The sequence below is a fragment of the Antechinus flavipes genome, chromosome 1, assembly GCF_016432865.1.
Source record: "Antechinus flavipes isolate AdamAnt ecotype Samford, QLD, Australia chromosome 1, AdamAnt_v2, whole genome shotgun sequence".
NCBI classification, from domain to species: Eukaryota; Metazoa; Chordata; class Mammalia; order Dasyuromorphia; family Dasyuridae; genus Antechinus; species Antechinus flavipes.
In genome coordinates, this window is record NC_067398.1 from 81,402,007 (window position 1) to 81,420,065 (window position 18,059).

At 57.4% G+C, this 18,059-nt stretch overlaps 1 protein-coding gene across 3 annotated transcripts in view; it reads right to left on the reverse strand.

The window, feature by feature from the left end:
• Positions 1–1,704: 1,704 nt before the first annotated feature.
• Positions 1,705–18,059, reverse strand: part of TEX264 (testis expressed 264, ER-phagy receptor) — a 35,856-nt gene continuing 19,501 nt past the window's right edge. For all 3 annotated transcript variants that reach the window (XM_051985662.1, XM_051985655.1, XM_051985668.1), the window contains 2 exons: positions 7,632–7,800; positions 1,705–2,400 (listed from right to left, as the gene is read on the reverse strand). In XM_051985662.1, coding sequence (XP_051841622.1) covers positions 2,105–2,400; positions 7,632–7,800 — 465 coding nt within the window. In that variant the 3' untranslated portion in view covers positions 1,705–2,104. The remainder of the gene's footprint in view (positions 2,401–7,631; positions 7,801–18,059) is intronic.

Consider the following 18,059-nt stretch of genomic DNA (forward strand, 5'->3'; position numbering starts at 1 on the left):
ATATTCTGATTGACTCCAAAGGGTGGAGATTTCAGGGAAAAAAATTTCCATTATATGTTAAGAAAAAAAAGCCAAAAAACTACACAAGAAAGTATCGCTAGACTGTCCAGTAAGGTAATGAGGTCTCCCCACAAAGCCTGGATGACCGATTGCCAGTAACAGATTCTGTTCAGGTTTGGGTTCGCTGAGACATTCCATGAGTCACTTCCCACCCAGAGATCATGGGCTTCTGTGGAGGGACTGGGAGAGAGCCCATGTGCATCAGGTGTGGGGAACCTGCTAGGGCAGTAGAGACAGGAAACCCAGGGAGGGCAACAACTCTGAGAGGAGGCTCTTGGCTCTCCTTCCCTCCCCCAAAACCTGTCCAGTCCTCGCGTTTCCGCAGGCAGAGCTGCAGCTGCTCTTAGGCCATTGATGCTACACCGAAGGGCATCGGGAAAATGGGGCAGAGAGGGCCGGGGAGCAGAGGAGTCATCCCATCGTCCTGAGCACAGAACTCCTCCTACCAACACTGCCCTCCCAGACAGGGCGCTCACAAATGTGCCAATGGGCACACACACTAATGGGCACATAAGACGACCCTAGCAGACAACAAACAAAATGCCAGTCACCTGGGGAAACACTCATGCTGATTTGGGGACCATTTAAAGGGCAGGTTCATTCTACCTGATTCCCTGTTTCCATAAGTCAGAGGAGTATAAACTTACAGCCCTAAGGGACTTAGAGACCATGGATTACAGATGTGGAAACTGAGGCACAGAAGCACCTGACTTGCTAATGGTTGGACAGGTAGGATCTGAAGTCAGCCATCCTCATAACTTCAAACCCAACACCATTAACTACACCCTGACACCAGGACAAAAACCCCACCCCAGGAAGCCTCACAGCAGAGGGATGAGACCCCCAAGCCCACCAGAAGCAGCTGGGGAGAGCAGCCCCTGCTGTGGGTCCTGTGGATGAAGCCCCCGGGGTTTAAGGAAGTGAAGGGCGAGCACACAGACACACACACACACCTGAGACAAAGGCACATGTTCAAAGAGGGGCCCCTCTTCACTTGCACCTGAGACCCTCGAAGCAGGAAGGCGCAAGCCACCTGTCCCTCCGAGCCCTCAGGAAATGTCAGCCCCGAGTGTGTGGGTGTCGTCCCGCCAGCTGTAGGGTGTCCCTGATACCAGTCATTAAATCACAGTGGGGTGCCTGAGGGGCCTGAGAGGCAGAACCTCCCCGGGAGCCCAGGCTGGGCCTTCCATTCAGACACTACCTCTCCTCCTAGGATGGCCCCCCACCTACTCCAGCGATCCAGGAGTCTGGGTCTGGGACTAAAGGACACAGAAGGTGGGCAGTGTGGTGCAATGGTGAGGCTCCATTAAGGCCCCTGGGTTCATGGGACACTCCCTGTGTGACTCCCCAGGACCTCAATGTCTTCCTCCATAAAATCAGAGCGCCGGACTAAACGGTCACTGAAGTCTTCCATCTCTGGATCTACAACCCTTAGAAAACAGCAGGGGGCCCCAGCCCCCTCCCCGTGACGGCTTCAGCAGTGAGTTCCTGCCTTCCACCTGGATGATCCCCTTACTCCTGGGAGACCCTGGAAGCGCTGTTTCCCTCCAGTGCAGCCTTGTGCGTGGTGACCCTGAGAGAGCTGGCAGGATATGATCGGCAGGGGTCCTGGGCCAGTAAAGAAATCTGCAGCTTGAGTCTGAGTGAAACGAAAATCATCTGCTTTATTCTGGATCCTAAAAGTCCCAATGTGAGTCTGAAAAAGAGACTGATGAGGGAGGGGCAAATGGGAGGGAAGAGGCTGTGCTCTCTCCAGCTGGCTGGGAATAACAGGCCAGGGAGAGAGGAGAAAGAACAGAGCAAAGAGCTCGGGGCGCAGGGGACCAAGATAACCCCCAGCCTGGTCAGCAGGCGGCAGCCCCACAGGGTCATCTGGGGCTGCATTGGGCCCCAGCCCTCAGAGTGAGGGTCTAGGGGAGAGGGGCGAGAGGCAAGCCTGGCCAGGCCAGGTCAGGGTGGGGAAGGATGAATTTGATCAGTTCCTCTTTGATTAAGCCCGAGGAGAGGGGGGCTGAGAGGCAGAGGCCTGGACCACAAGGGGCACCTACTCCTCATCCTTCTCCGGGGTGCTGCGCTCCTTGGCCCACTTGGGCCCGGGGGGCTCAGCCTCGTGGCTAAAGCGGAGGTCACCCGAGGCTCCTTCTCCCTCCAGGTCAAGCTCTTCGAAGGAGGAACCACTGGCCCCCGACTCGCTGTAGCTGTGCTCGCTCCGGTTATCGGCGTCATCCCAGCCGCGACCCGCCACACCGGGGGACAGGGTGGAGGTGGCGGCCGAGTTCTCGCGGCTCCCGGGGCCTGCGTCCAGACTGACGGAGCTGGTATCGCTCAGCGTGTCAGCTCCTGGGGCAGGAGGGAAATGGAGAGGCTGGTGAGTGGGGGGCCGGGGTGCGGCTAGCCCAGGCTTCCTGAAGGCAGGACTGAGCCCACCTGAGAAAGTGTCCGGGCAGAGAACCAGTACCAGTGGGAGAGGGACAACTCCCCCATTGCTGGACAAGACCTATGAAAAAGAGGTGCCCCCCTGCACCACTGTCAGCCAAAGTATTTCTGCCCCTGTCACCGAGAGAGGGAAAGGAGGAAAGGAGGGAGGGAGCGAGCGGACCTCGGCTCTGCTGGCCCACCTCTCGGTGTTAGCCATGCTTCCCTGCATCCTCACAAAGCCCCAGCTACTCCCCCCAGCTCTTGGCTGATGAACCTGACTCTTTCTTAGCTCTAATGTTCTCTATGGCCCTGGGGAGCGCGGGGTGGAAGGGAGAACAAAGGCGCACTGAGAGCAGTCCCCACCTTCTCCCTGATACACTGTCCTCTTGCTGAGAGTCTAGGGAGCAACAAACCAGAGATGTCCCCTGGCTAAAGATGGTGCAGAGAAAGGATATAACTGGGCTGCCCATCCACGGGCCCCTTAAGAAGCTGGAATCTGGCTGCTGAGAAATGGAGGCAGCAGGCCCACGAGGCTTTTGTCTCTGGGAGAAAACCTGGGAAGAGGTTTGGGACTCTGGCCCGACTTGACCTCAGACCAGGGAGCACAGGATGTGTCCCCTGAGAGCTAGAGTAGGAGAGTCTGGTCAGGGCCCCAAGATGTCATCTTCAAAGCCTCAGCAGCAGCCTGTCCCCTCCTAATATCCCCATGGCTCCAATGCACCCCCTAGATTTGCAATCCCCAAAAGGGGTTACTGAGACCAAGAAGCACCATGGGAGTTCCCTTTCCCCCAACCTGGAACTGCCATAAAGGGCACTTCTGCTCCCTAGGATGAAGCACCAAAGCCTGGCAGGCATTCAGGCAGCAGGTAGGATCAAGGAGGAGGAGGAAGAGGAGGAGGAGGAGGAAGGAGAGCTAAGAGGCCCTGGCTAGTGGTGCTCAAGGAGCAGCAGGGAGGTGTGGGAAGGAGCGCTCCCCACATCCACATGTCTCACTTCTAGTCTTAAACATTTTATCACGCTGCCTTGTCTAAAAATTGGCCATCTTTCCCTTTTGTGGGGAAGGCTACGGAATGAAAGGGGAAAATAGGGAGGGGAAGGGGGAAGCGAGTGCCCCCAGCCTTACTCTTGCAGAGGCAGAGACACACGGGGAACAGGGAGCTGCCGTTTCGCCGCCACTTAGGCCGGGTGCCTAGCCCAGGTGTGGGAGCACTGGGGAGGTGAGAGGTTAGCCGTATTCAGTGAGCATGATGCTTTCCTGGTTCTCCGTCTCCATGGTGATGGTGACAGAGCCCAGAGCCCAGGCGCTGCTGGGGGTGTAAATGCTCTGAATTTCGGGCTGGTCTGGGGTTTTTGGTTGGTCTTGGTTAGAGCTCTATGGCAGATCCAGCTGGAATCCGGGACGGGATAATGGGATGGGGCACCCCCTGGATCCGATGGGGGGTCAGAATTAGAGTTAGCCGCTGGCTTGGGATCCTCTTGCTTTTTGGAATCCTACAGGGTTGGGCTCATAAGTCAATGGCGTATGCCAACTGACTGCATAAAATGACTCTCTGCCATTCCGAGAACTGATGTTCTGGGATACCAGTCAGACCTCCTGGGAAGGGGATGCCTTTCCAGGTGAACCGAACTGTGGGAGGAGAAGAGAACTGTTGGAGCTGAAGGGGGCTCACGCATCTCTGGGCTCACTTTGCCTACCTTGGGGTGCCAATGAACTGCCTGCAATGCCAGGATGTCCCATGGAGAGGCACAAGGTAGGGGCAGAGACTGGAAGGCTCTGTCTATGGAGCCCGCCTGGTCACCTTCCTTCTCTCCCGCTGGCCACCCCCTACCCCCCACTCCCATCCCAGGGGCCCAGAGATCAGAAGACAATCTTTCCTCAGCCCTGAGGCAGGACACCCGCTCATCAGCAGCAACACATGTCTCTTTAAATAATAATTAGCGCCCCTGGGGGCTGGCAGAGCTCGAGTCACTGCTGAACTCCCTCCCCTCCTCTCAGGGCCGCAGACCAAAGGAGAGCGAGCATTGGGAGAGAGGCGGAGGGGGAGGGGGAGGAGGAGCAGTTTTCTCCAGCCTTATTAAACTGTCATGTCCTTCCCTCCCGCTCCCTCGCACGGGCTCTCCTGGGATCTGGGTGCCAGGGGAGGCTGGCAGCCAGCCAGCTGCCCATTTTTCACATCCGCCCCCACCTTCTGCCCCACCCCCAGACCCCAAGATCTCAGGCAAATGGGGACGGACGGTGTCTGAGCGCTTGGGGGGCCAACTCCGCTCCAGGTTAGGCCTAGGGGCCCTGAGGGAATTCCAGGGAGGGGGGCCATTCTCTTGTGCCCCCTCTGCCTCCCCCTCGGTGCCACAAGTCCCCTCCTGTACCCTACTTGTACCCCCCGCCACTGCGGCCATCAAAGGATCCTCAACCTGCAGGGTCTCCCTTCTCCCCGTCTGCCAAGGGGAAGGGTGTCCCAGGAGCAGAGGGCACATGTCTTTGAAAGGGGGAAGCAAGGACCCCCCACCCCCACCCCCGGCACATCCTGAAGCATGAGCCCCACCGCAATGGAGGGTGAGTACGGGCCGGCAAAGTCCTGGCCTCACACCATAATGATGAATGGGTCAAGAAAAGGGGGTGCTCTGAGCTCCCCTAAGGACTCTCCCCACCCCGACTTCTGAGCTGCCCTTGCTCCGAGGGAGGCTAGGGACCGAGATGGGAAGGACAGCTGTGCTACAGGCAGTGTCTGGGGCCCTCCCACCTCGAGGGCAGCCGTTCAGGCCTTAGTTTTCAGCAGGGACTCCGGGGCCTTTGTGTGTCCCTGCCTTTCCCCGTCCTGGGTCCCCGGGCCTGGAACACGTTCTCAGCTGTCCAGGCGGCCGGCTCCTCGGGCCCTGCCGCTCTGCCGGGGGACTCTCCTCCTCCACCTCCCTCCCTGTTTCCTTCAGACAAGGGGCAGAAAGAGCCCGACTCCCCGTCTCTATCTCAGCACGGCCACGGAGTGGCCCCCACGGGGGCCTTTCCCCTCACCTTTCTCAGCCAGGTGGGGAGGCTGGCGGCCAGCGGCCAAACCCCCGGGTCCCAGCTGCTCCTGGAGGAGCACGATGGTCACCATTTAACCCCTAACCCCACAGCCAGGCTTTCTCCCCGCAGCCAGCTTAATGTGCAATCAAATATTCATCTCCTCTCCTGGTACTAAATAATACATCAATGTAATAGCAGGCGAGAGCCGGCTAATCACCCCCTTTCACCTCCTGCGTCCCAGCCGCGGAGGGGCGGGCGGGGCAGGCCGGGCGCCCACCCCACGCCGCTGGCTGAGTGGCACGCACCTGGCAGCCGGGAGAGCGAGATCCCGCCCAGGGGTGGGCAGGACGGACCCTGTCAGCACAGAGCAAGCCCAGCTGCCCTCCCTGCCAGGGGGCCGGAGAGAAATGGGGGTAGGGGAGAAAAGGGCGTTAGGCTGGTGACAAGCTTGGGGGGGGGGCTCGGCCCCCGAGGGAGCCTGGGGGCTGCAGCCAGCTGGAGGGGGGCAGGCAGAGGAGGGATCAGGGTGCCAGGCAGTCCCTCAAGAGCACTGGCAGGCTGTGTTTGGGAGAGGAAGGACTGGGGGGGGAGAATGAGGGTGGGTGAGAGCGGAAGCTCACGACTCGCCCCAGCCTCTCCTTATTTGTTCCCCTCCTGAGGTCTGTTCTGACCTTGCACCATGTCCTGTGCCCACAGTGGGGGCACCGAGGATCTCCAGGCTGGTTTGAGGGCACTGTCGGCCTGGGCTGTGCCCCAGGGAGGTAATTAAGTGGCAGATGAACCTAATTGTGTTAGACACAGATCCCTGGGGAGCGAGTCACTGTCTCTCTGCATCCCCCCTTGCACACACGCTCCCCTATTTTCCCCGGTGACCTTGGCAGCCGAGGAGCGGAGCTACCCAATGAGGACAATGGAGGCGATGGGAGGGGACAGGACTTTCTGTCCCCTCTGGCAGGAGCCGACGCCTTCTTTACACCATGCTCCTGCTCCCCCTAACCCCAGCTCTACTTAGCTGTGACCTCTCACGGGTCACAAAAGGCACTGCTCAGTCCCCTGGGTCTACTTGGGACTGCCAGAGTGAATTTCTTGTTCAGGCCAAGGGGTCACTACCCAGACGGTACTAAGGACTGGGCAAGGGGAAGTGACCTTTGGTCTGGTCCTTTGGGCCTAAGATAATGGTCGGCTAATGCAGCCCCTTCTCCTTCCTTCCCCCAAATGAAGCAATGAGTGGCTGTTTTCCCAGATTGCCCGAGGGGCATTAGCCGGGGCTAGGGCTGGGATACAGGCAGGGCTGTGCTCCCAAACATTTAACAACTGGCTTTCTGAAAATGCAAGGCCCCTTTTCACTTTAATCTGCATTGTTATTGTTCCTCTCTCCTTTTCTGAAGTTTAGCTCTTATTTGTAGGATGGCCAGTTTGGGAGGTGTAGACATGAGGGGCATTTAACTGTTCCCCTAAGTCAGTCAGCACAGGCTGACTCCCCGGGGATGCCACTGCAGACTCTCTTGATGGCGTGCATTCCCACTTGTGGCCCCCAACATCCCATGATCCTCCCTCTCTATTCCCAGATCTGGAAGTCAAACACCTACTTCTTCTTTTCCTCTCTTTCCTGAGGCCATTGGGTTTAAGTGACTTGCCCAGGGTCACACAACCAGGAAGTGCTAAGTGTCTGAGACTAGATTTGAACTCGGGTCCTCCTGGCTCCAGGGCTGGGGCTCTCCCCGTGCCACCGAGCTGCCCCGAGCACCTACTTCTTTAACTGATTTGGGTCCTTGGGGGCCAAAGGTGGGTTGAGGGCCCAATGGGGAGGAAAGCGAGCCCTCTCTCTGGCCCTTCAGGTGACGGTGCCCTATTTCCTTGCCAGCTTACGCCCCTGGAAACTTTTCCTGACGGGGGCGCCCAGACAGAGCCCACCCTGACGCCGTGCTGGCAGGGATCGGGGGCTCGCCCACACCCAGCAGTGCTTTGGAATTCAGCGTGTGTGTCCGCCACCTGCCCCATCTCTCCAACTGCAGCCAAAGGTCTCCAAGGGCCCCCTGTGTCTACTCCTCCCTCCACGTCCCGCCGAGTGCTCGGTGCACAGCCGGGGACGCACGCAGCGGTACCTGAGCGGGAAGGAGAGTCCCCCTCTCATCCCCCCGCAGGGTACCTGTGACATCCGTCTGGGCGTCATCTGCCTCAGCAGCTGCTCGGCTTTTGCGTTCCGTCTCCTTTACCTCAGGCACGTAGAAGTCACCCTGACGGGCCAGCGGGCACACGAAGTGGATCTGGTCCTGCTGGTAGATCTCCAGTCTGGGGTGGGCACAGAGTTTCCGCTCCTTGGGCAAAGGGAGGAAGAAAAAGGCAGCATGAGATGCCCACAGCACCAGCCTGCAGGGGAGTGTTGGGGTCAGGAGGAGAGGGGGGTGATGAAGCACAGGGAGAGGTGACAACTTAGGGGTACAGAGAGAGACAGAGATAACCAGTGGGAGTGGTCTATTTGGGGAACTGGACTTACTGGTGCCACAGAGGGCCTTCTGAGTGTAAGGAGATGGGAAAGGGACATAAAAGAGAAGAAATGAAGAGCATCAGGGAGACATTAAAGGCAGACTGGAAAAGCAAAGGGAAGGTTTGAAGGGGATACGGACAAGTAGGAAGTGTTGTTATAATTTTGATTTAATATTTTAAATATTTGATTTAACTTTTAAAAACTGCCAAAAAACCCAAACAGTTCAGTTTCTCCACCATCCTCTTTTTTTTGTTTTGTTTCTTGGATATTTGTTCAATGTCTGAGCCAGAAAGAAGTTGAGGGGGTCTGGGTTTGAGACACACTTTTGTCACTTCCTCTAGTCTGACCTTGGCAAGCGCATTCCTACCCTTGGGCTCAGTTTCCCCCTCTGTGTATGAAGGAGTTGGCAGATTCAGCCTCTCCAGCTTCTTCCAGTTCCCAAATTGTACGAATCACAAAAGGGGCTGACTGCTGGGCCTGTGAGGCAGCCACCCTAAGCCCCACGTTTCCCCCACCTCTCCTCGCCAGCCCAGAAGGTACCAGGGGGTCAGGTGAGGGTTAACAGCCGGGAGGTCCAGAAGCCGGGGATCCCCCATTCCTGGAGACCTCGGTGACCCCTGGCCACAGCACCCCCACCCTGCAGATTAAAAATCTCAGACAGCTTCTCTGGCGCCGCCCCTGCCCCCTGCGGGCACTGCTCAGCACTGGCAGGAGCGGGGCCCGCGGGCCGTGGCTCTTCAAGGTCTCGCCCCTCCCGCAGAGACACCCGGAGGAGCGCAGAAAGAAGCCGCGGCACCAGGAGCGACTGTACAGGGCGAAATGTGCCAACAGCCCGAGACAGGAAGCCAAAAGGTCCCTCCTTCCCCCCTCCCTGTGCTTGGGGGCCCGCCTCACACCCCGGCCCCGGGCAGGAGGATGGCGGCTCCTCCACACTGGGCCGCAGGGGGCCGGAGCAGGCCGGAGCGATCGGGAGGCTGGCCTGGGGAAGAGAGCTGCGAGCCAAGCCTCTTCCTGCCTGGGAGGACAATTAGCCTGCGGATCACAGAGAAGATTACTGGGCCAGCCTCGCTGCTGTCAACCTCGAGTGGAGCTCATAGCGAGCTCACAATGGGGCTATTTTTAGCGGCCGTGCTCCCCCCCAGCTCCCCCACGAGCCCCCTGCCCCGGGACGCGGCGAGGAGGCCTCAGCCGGGGGAAAGGGCTGCTCCCAGGACTCCGCTCCTCATTCTGGGGCCAGAGGCAAGGGAGAGGGAGCCCGGGGGGGGGGGGGGGAGGAGGGGGTGTTCTCTCCTTTTCTGGGGAGAAAGGAGGGAAGATCTCACGCTTCCTCTGCCTGATTGAAATCTTTCAAAGATCAGGCCTGTCCCGGCTGGGCCCGAGGCCCTTTGCAGCCTGTTCTCTGGAGCCTTGCCCAGGCCTTTGGGGGAGGGGCCCCTGAACCCCCTGAAGCATAGACCACATTTTCAGAGTCCACTCGGCTCCGTCCAGACCCACATTCAGGAGGTGCCCGAAGAGGGGCTCCCCAGGCCCCGGCACTCGGGAGTGGGGGGAGAGGAAACCCCTTTCTCAGCCAGTGGTCTTTGCCCTTTTCTTGACGGGGACCCCTAGGCACGCTGCCCCTCTCTGAGAGGGGAGTCCATCCCCTGCTGTGGAAGCCCTGCTCGGAGAAGGAGAGAGTGGAGAAGGGAGCTGAATGATAGCTGGCTCTTGCCTCATCAGCAGGAGGTCACAGTGGGGGAGGGTGGGACAAAGAAAGCAGCCTGGCTGACCCCCTGGGGTCCAGTTAATGACTGACCTTCTCAGCATCTCTGGCTCGGCCCTGGGCCTCCAGCTGGTGCAAAGGGCAGCAGTGGGCAAGGCCGCCCCACAGCTGGAGCCTGAGACAGAGCTGGCACGATGGTGCTAATCCTTCAAAAGGCCATGTAAGGCCCACTGATCTGTCTGGGTGTTTGGGGACAGTCTTAGAGGCTGAAGCTCCAACTGCCCATGCCCCAGCACCCCCCAACCTCAGACCACCCTGCTCTTCAGAAAGCAGAACCTTGTGTTACTCTCTCCCAGAGTCCTGCACAGCAGCGATGGCTACCTTGGGTTACATCCCCTGTGGTGACCCCAGACCTCCTGCTCTCCCTCAAACTCCTTGCCAGCAAGTGGGGAGCAATTCTGTGGCTGCTGAGCACATCTGCCTCCCTGGGAGAGCCCAGGCTCTGAAGTTGTTCGCTGCGGAGGGCTCTGTTGTCATGGAAACCGCATCTTCTATCCTTCCCGTGGCTTCCATCTCAAAACCATCAGGGAGAACAGAGGAACAGAGAAGAGAGAAAAAATGAAGGGCCTGGCAGGCCCAGGCCCAGGCTCTTTCCCTCCCCTTCTCCTTAGATCCTCTCAGGCAGCACACACAGGGAGCCCCTATTCTCCTGCCCCCCCCCTTCCTCTGTGCTGGCATCCCCACCTCTGGCTTGTCCCAGCCCGCAAAGGAAGGCCCTAGAGGAACCTTTCCTTCTTGCCAGGGCTGCCCCAACACCCTGGTCCTGCTCCTTATTCTGCCCAGGGAGCTGCTTGTCAGAATGTGGCACCGAACTAATTAAAATTTCATTTACGGCTCAACTGAAATCATTAAAACACAAGCCAGGTCCTGTCACAATTTACACTCGAGGGGAAGGAAAGGAAGAGAAGATGTTAAAAACATTTGTTCTTCCTGGGTACCAGCCTTGGGGGGATAGCAGAAAGGTGAAGATAAAAGGGGGTACAATGCACCCTTCACCTGCTGGCCCTTGCCCTGAAAACCTGCTGTCCCCAGAACCCAGCTGGTGAAGAAATAGCGTCTGCTCCAAAGGAACAAGCAGCTGCACGCACACATCAAGGAGAACGGGGAGGGGGATTCCAGAATCCTGCCTTTGTGGCTCTGGGTACATCACTCAATCTCTGTAGGCCCCGACACTGGCCCAGGGTCATCCACAGGGAGGCCCTGCAGGGCACCCAGGACCTAAAATACAAAGGAAGGCCGGCAGGCTGTGGGTCCCCGGCTTAGAGGGGGGCAACTCTGCCTGCCTTTTCCAGCGTGTGATGCTGTGGCCTTGGTGCAGAGGAAGGGGGAAGAAGAGGGTTCAGGAGGTGCAGAGATGTGTGTTCTCCCAGGCCAGTGGAGGAACTCTTCCTGGGTCATCAATTGACTAATTAGCCAACGAGCATTAATCGAGCCATTAATTATGTGCTGCATGCCAGTTACCTAAGCATTTGGGGGCAGAAACAAGGCAGAAACAGCCCTTGTCTTCAGGAGCCTCACACTCTAACAGAGGAGAGAGCACAGGCACCACTAGGAACGTACAAGAGTGGGGGGAAGGTCATCTTGGAAGGAGACCCTTGTAGCCAGGGAGAGGGAAAAGCCTCTTGGAGAAGGTCGGATTGGAGCTGAATCTTGGAGCACTCTAGGGGTGGAGGCCAGGAAGGAGGGCACTGGAGGTCTGAAGGCACTGGCGGAAAGCTGGGCAAGTCGGCCCGACCGGCCTGGAAGGTGGTGATAGGCCAGAAGCCTGGGAAGGCGAGCAGGGGCTCATGGGAACGGGGAGGCAGCAGAGCTGACTGTGGGGAGTCCCCGGGGGGTGGGGGGACAATCAGGTTACTCTAACAGTCCAGGTGAGAGGTGGTCCAGGACTGCACCAGGAGGCTGATGTGGGTAGAGACAAGGGTTCAGAGGTGCTAGGGACGAGATAAGACTGGCAATGACTGCATACGGAGAGGGAGGGGGCGAGGAGGGCCAAGGCTGCAAACCTGGAAGGCCGGGGGCGCTTGTTCTCGGTGCTGCCCAAAAAGTCTGGAGGGAGGACACAACGAGGAGGTCTGGTTTAGACTCTGAGTATGGGACAGGGCAGCACTGCAGCTCCGGAGAGAAAGGAGGGCCGGGTACGGATATGGGCGAATCCTCTACACAGAGGTGAAGGTTAAAACCATGAGAATTAACAGAGAAAAGAGGAGGAAAGGGCACCTTCAGCTTCAGGGGGACCAAGGACGGGGCACTCAGGCCCGGGCAGGAAAGATGAGGAGGCTGTGGTCCACGGGAGCTGCAGAAGTGGTCAGACCCCATCAGAAGGTGGGGCTAAGGCCGAGGCCTATTTCTGCTATCTGCCTACAGACTGTCCAGGGTGGTAGCTCTCGGGGACCTCAAAGCAGAGCAGGTCCCTGGGCCTTGGAGGGAGGTCAGTAAAGCAAGCCCCCCGGTGACAAATAATTCTGTCACAGTGTCCGTGCTTCCTTCCAGATTGCTGGCCAGGCCCTGGAACAGATCTTGCTGAGGACCCTGGGAGCTAAGTCACCAAAGGGAGTGTTTTTCACTAACAGGAGCCTTAAGAGCCCCAAAGGGAAGGAAGGAGGGTGACAGAGAAGGAAACGTCAGGGTCACATCCACAAGTCCACCGGGCTGTCCCGAGTGTTCTTCAAGTTGTACTGGAAGAAGAGTCAGCCACAAGCAGCTGGGTCAGTGGTTAGAGGAAGAACAGTCTCCTCCAAACTTGAGGAAGTCCTCATGTTGTCCCTAGTGCTAAGTCTGCCTCCCTCCCATCTCCTCTTGGAGCAGAAGGCCAGAGCAAGGAGCTACCTGGGAAAAAGATGGTGGAGACTGTGTCTTACTCTCCACGCTCCCCCCTTCTCCCCCCGCCATGGCAGGAGTCCCTGGGCAGCAAACCATCCAGCTGGTAAGCAGCTGTTGCATCCCACCCAAGGGTGGTGGCATTTCAGCGGTGGGTGAAGTGATGCACACTTATTTTTAATTATACAGACAGACCCTCTATGCATGCGCCCCCACATCTCCCCGGCACACACACACACGGGCGTACCCGTGGGGGTGCGTGCCCGGGCATCCCGAGACAGACCCTCCGGGCGACATGTGCAAAGTGCCTGGAGACGCCTCGGCAGGGGGCTGCTTCCCAAACGCGGCACATCCTTATTATCCTTCCTTCCCTGGGAGCTTCTGTCATCTCCTCTCAGCCCTGCTCCCAGTGGCCACCGGGCCCCTGCTTGTCGGGGGGAGCGGCTGGCCAAGTTAAAATTAAACAGCTTGAAAAGCCTCGCAGGAAGCGGGAATGATGTGTTAAAATCACCTCCCATCTCAAAATGCCCTCTGCAGGGCGGCCCCAGACCAGGTGCCGGGAGCACCAGAAGGGAGAGGGAAAGGTGGGGGGGAGAGCGCGGGGAGCGCGTGGTCAGGGACGGGAGAGGGGGGTGAGGAGGGAGGAGACGCAGCTGAGGCGGCCGCCGTGGAGATGAAGGGAGAGGGGGAAGCGGAGGCAGCGAGGCCGGGCCGAGGGGCCCCCGCCTCCCAGTTTTTTCATTTTCACCTCAGGAAAGGCAGCCTGCCATGCAATTTACACCTCGGCTCGGCCTCCTGGAGCTGCCCCAGGCCCAACTCCCCTTGAGAGCTGAGAAGGGAGGATGGAGGCAGCTGTGGGCCAGGGAAAAGGAGGTGGGACAAAGGGGACACCCCACTCCAGGTGCAGCCCTTCAAACTCTCAAATGCCAAGAAGCCCTGCGTTCGCTTAGGGGAAGGGTGGGGACAAAATGAGCCACGAGCCTGCTTCTCCTGGCCTCTAGACGGCCTCAGGCACAGAGCCTCCCCTAGGCCAAAGCTCCCCCCACCCACTGCAGGGCCACAGCTTCCTGAACCCCCCAGAGAGCTGCCCAGGGAGCCAAAGGGGCTAAAGCCAAGAGACTACAAGGGGGAGGAGGCCGGGAAAGAAGGGAAAGGACTGTGGCTGTGATGGACCTCAGCAGAGCCCCCCGGCTGAGCTTTAGGGATGCCCGGCTCACGGGGAGCCCCCTCGCCTCGTGTTTTTGGTGTTTTTTAACAAGGCCGCTCCCTCTAGAAAGTTCCGTGGACAGCGCTGTTGTTCCAAGTGGCAGAGGCGTTTCCCTGGAAGGGAAGACCCCGTGGGCCAAAGTGATGACTAACATGGGCTGTGTCCTTTGGAGGAGAAAGGACCTTGGGTCAGCTGAGCCCTCTCATCCTGTGCCTAGGCTGATGGAAAAGTCGCTGATTGATTATCCAGCAGAGGGAAAAGCTGTTCTATGCAGATGGAGCCGTAAAGTAGAGCAACTGGGAACCAGGAGAGGAATAAATGCCAGCGGGGAAGGACAGGTGGGCAGTCGGGGGAGAGGGCACGGGGGGAGGAAGGAGTGGAGGTGCTGAGTTTCCTATGACAGCATCCTCAGTGGGAGGGGCGACACCGTCCAGGGGATGCGTTCGCTGCTGCATTGTGAGGGGGGTGGGCCCCTGACCACCCTTGTCTGGGGATGCACTTTAGGGAGGTAAACCAAGGCCCACCAAGCCCAGGAGCAGGAGGGTGAGCACATCTCTGCTGGGACTCTAACCCCAAGGCTACGGGACAGTTATTGCCAACCTTCCTTAGTTTTGTAACCCGCCTCCTGATACTAACTCTTATTCTGTCTTGTTCATCTGCGTCCCCGCGGCAGGCGGACAAGCCGCATGTGACACAGGGAACAAGTCCCCCTGTCGTACCTGGACAGGCGAAGATGGCCAAAGCCCGACGCTGGCGGCCCCTGGAGTAAAGAGCTGAGAACCGAGGTCAGCCCTGAGCCGTGGGGCTCGTGGCCTGTTGTAGGGAGACGGGGAGCGCGGCTCTGCCCGACACCGTTCAGTGTCACTCGGCAGGGGGGCTCCGCTGGGCTTCGGTAACTTGGACAAAGGCCTTCTGTGCAGGCCCACAGGGCATCAAGTCGGGAGGGAGAGTCCCCAGGAGAGTCAGGAACCAGAGACCCTTACGGGGCAGAGCAGAGGGCGGAGGCCAATCTGAGGCTCCCCGACCTTCTCTTTGCAGTCTGGCAAACCCTAGAGACGACCTTCTAACAGTGGTTTTAAGTAACAGAAGGAAACAGTAAGTTCCAGCTAGGAGTTAGTCACTTTTTTCCTATCCAAGACTATGGATTCTCTAAAATCTACCCACGGACCCACGGCGACCACCGACGCTCGGCTGGGCACCTGGTCTAGCAGGTGAAACTCAATAGGGGCAAAGGAAGTCTCACCTTGGATTCAAAAATCTACTTGCCAAGTATGAGACAGAGCAGCTCGTCAGAAACAAGAATGGGGAATTTTCATGATTTGCGAGCACAAATCACAATAAAGCGCCCAGTGTGCTCTGTGAGACCTAATCCCAAGTCCCTCTGGGGCCGGGGCCCCCTTCCCTTCTGGGAGCCCCGCTTAAGGGGCCGCCGCTGAGCAGAAGGGTGCCCGGGAGGGGAACCAGAACGGCAAAGGGCCCCGAGCCTGAGGCAGCGGGGCCGAGCCTGGGAGCTGGCGCTATGAGGGGAGAGGCTTCAGTGAGGGAGGAAGGGGGTGACGGCCACCCGCCAGCATCCCGATGGCCGCCGTCATGCGGAAGACAGACTTCCACTTGGTGCCAGAGAAGAGGCCCAAGAGCAGTGGCAGACATGCAAAGGGGCAACTTAGGGCTGAAAAGGGACTAGTTTCTTCGGAGTCAGAGGCACCCAAATGTGGGCCGGGCGACCTCCGGCCGGGCGTGCTCGGCAGAGACTTCTCTTGGTATGGGCTGGACTTGGTGGCCACTGAAGTCCCTTCTGCGGCTTTGTGATTCCGGGACTAACTGAAGGATCTAAGAGAACAGGAAAGAAGGGGGCGAGCCTGAGAGCCAGGGCGGCATGTGGCTGACAAACTCTACATGAGTCATTGGTGACCCGGCTCTGGCGATGCTGACCATAAGTCACTGAACCTCTCTGGGCCTCAGTTTCCCTATATGTGAAAAGCCTGTTTTGGACAACCACTAAGGTTCCTCCCAGTGTGGGCTGAGCAAGGGAAGGAGTAGGTGAGGGGACAGGCCATGGCAGAGACACCAAGGAGGCTCTGGTATTACTTTGAGTAGGCAACTCCTGATTGTTCAATCAGCAAATCAACATTTTTTAAACACCTACTATGTGCTAGGCATATACACAAAAAGAGGCAAAAAGCAGCTCTTTCCCTTCTTGGAGCTCACAATGGGGGAGAAAACAAGCAGACAGATAGGCACACTATAAACAGGAAATGATTAATCCAAGGAAAGCTCTAGAATTAAGGGGGGGGGTGGCAAAAGGATTCCCGGAAACATGAGATTTTGGTTGCGATACAAAGAGAGCCAGGAGGTGAAGATGAGAAGAGCATCCCAGATATGGGGTCCATAGGTTGAGAGGTGGAGGTTTTGTCCGTGGGGGAGGCCACTGTCATTGGATCCAAAACAATGTGGTGGGGGAGCGAGGTGTAAGAGCACCAGGAAGGGAGGAAGGGGCCAGCTTACAGAGGCTTTGAATGACCAACAGGAATCCCTGGAAGTGACGTGGGGCTGACAGGGGAGTGAGATGGTCTGAGCCATGCTTTAGGAAGATCGGTTTGGTAGCTGCATTGTGATGATGGATGGAGGGGAAGACCTGAGGCAGGCAGACCCACTAGCAGCTGCTGCAACAATCCAGGCACAAGGAGAGAAGGGCCTGTGGCAGTGTCTCAGTGGGCACATTCAAGAGATGTGGCAAAGGGGAAGTGGGCAGGCCTTGGCAACACCGTGGATATGGGCAGCGAGAGAGAGGATGGCTCCTAGGTTTTTAAGGCTGAGGAACCGGGGGTTTCAGTAACGGGGGGGGGAGGGGATTGGTAGATAATGATAATGAGTTCAATTTTAGCCCTATTTAGTTTTAGATGTCTCCTGGACATCCAGTTGGAACTGGGTGAAAGGCAATTGGAGCTATGAAATTGGAGGTCAGGAGAGAGTTTGGGGCAGGAAAGGTAAACTTGAGAATCATCAGCATAGAGGTGATAATTAAATCCACGGGAGCTGATGAGATCACCAAGGGGAGCAGTGTAGGACAAGAAAGGAGGGCCTGGGACAGAGCCCTGAGGGACACTTATAATTATGGTGGGAGCTGGAGGAGAAGCCAGCAAAGGAGAGAGGGAAGGAGCAGTCGGATAAGTAGGAAGAGAAGCAGGAGAGAGGAGTGGTCTGAAAGCCTAAAGAGAAGAGAATAGCAGAGGATGGAGTAATCAGCAGTTTCAAAGGCCACCACGAGGTAAGAGAATGAGAACTGAGAAAAGGCCATTGGATCTGGTAACTCCGAGATCATCTGTAACTTTGAAGAGAATAGTTTGGTGGAATGACAAGATCAGAAGCTGGGCTGTAAGGGGTTGTGGCAAGAGCAGGAGGAGAGTGAGTGGATGGAGGAGATGTGGGCACTTATGGGCAAGAGGGGAGGAGCCAGCTGATGACAATGGAAGGGCAATTTGCTAGAAGAGATGGGTTGGAATGGGATCCCTCGGGTAGTTAGATAGGGGGCTTTAGGCTGGTAAGAAGTAAGATCACATCTTTATACAAGATGGGGTAAATGAGGCAAGGATGGCTGATGAGGCTTTTCTCTTTGTCAGGAGAGCCTCTAGGATGGAAGCCAACCAGTGAATTCTAACCCTAACTCTGTACCAATTCTCGTCCCATATTACCTGGACTACCCACCAGCTTCCTAATGGACCCTTCTGTCTCTCCCCTTCAGATGTAGCTCTCACTGCATCATCACCTCACCCCAATCTTTCAACAGCTCCCTACTACTTATCGTACCCCCATACTCCCAAGGTTGGCATTCAAGTTCTTTTTGGTCTTGCCTACCACAGGTGTTGCATATTCCTCAAACACATTTCACACTTCTTTGCCTTTGTTCACACGCTTTCCTAGGCCTAGAATCCCCGCTCATCTGCAGCTGCAGAGCTGACCCATTCTTTAAGATGATCCTATGATCCAAATGCTGCCTACTCCATGAAGACTTCCCTTCTAACCACAAGTGTTCTCCCCATCCCTGGACTGCAAAAAGACCCTGTCTGTGCCTCTTTGGGACTTCATTGCATTCTGTCTCTTACTGTAATTACATACACCCATAGCTCCCTTCTCTGCTACAACACGGAATCCTTTCGTACAAAGATCACTCTCAGCACTGGAACGGAACAATGCCCACAGGAAGTGCTCAGTGATCATCTACCTGGATGAATCAAAGACCCAGTGAAGCAGGTTTGGCTTCCTGGCTCTCTGAAAAGTGAACGAGAGGTGCCACGGGCTAGAG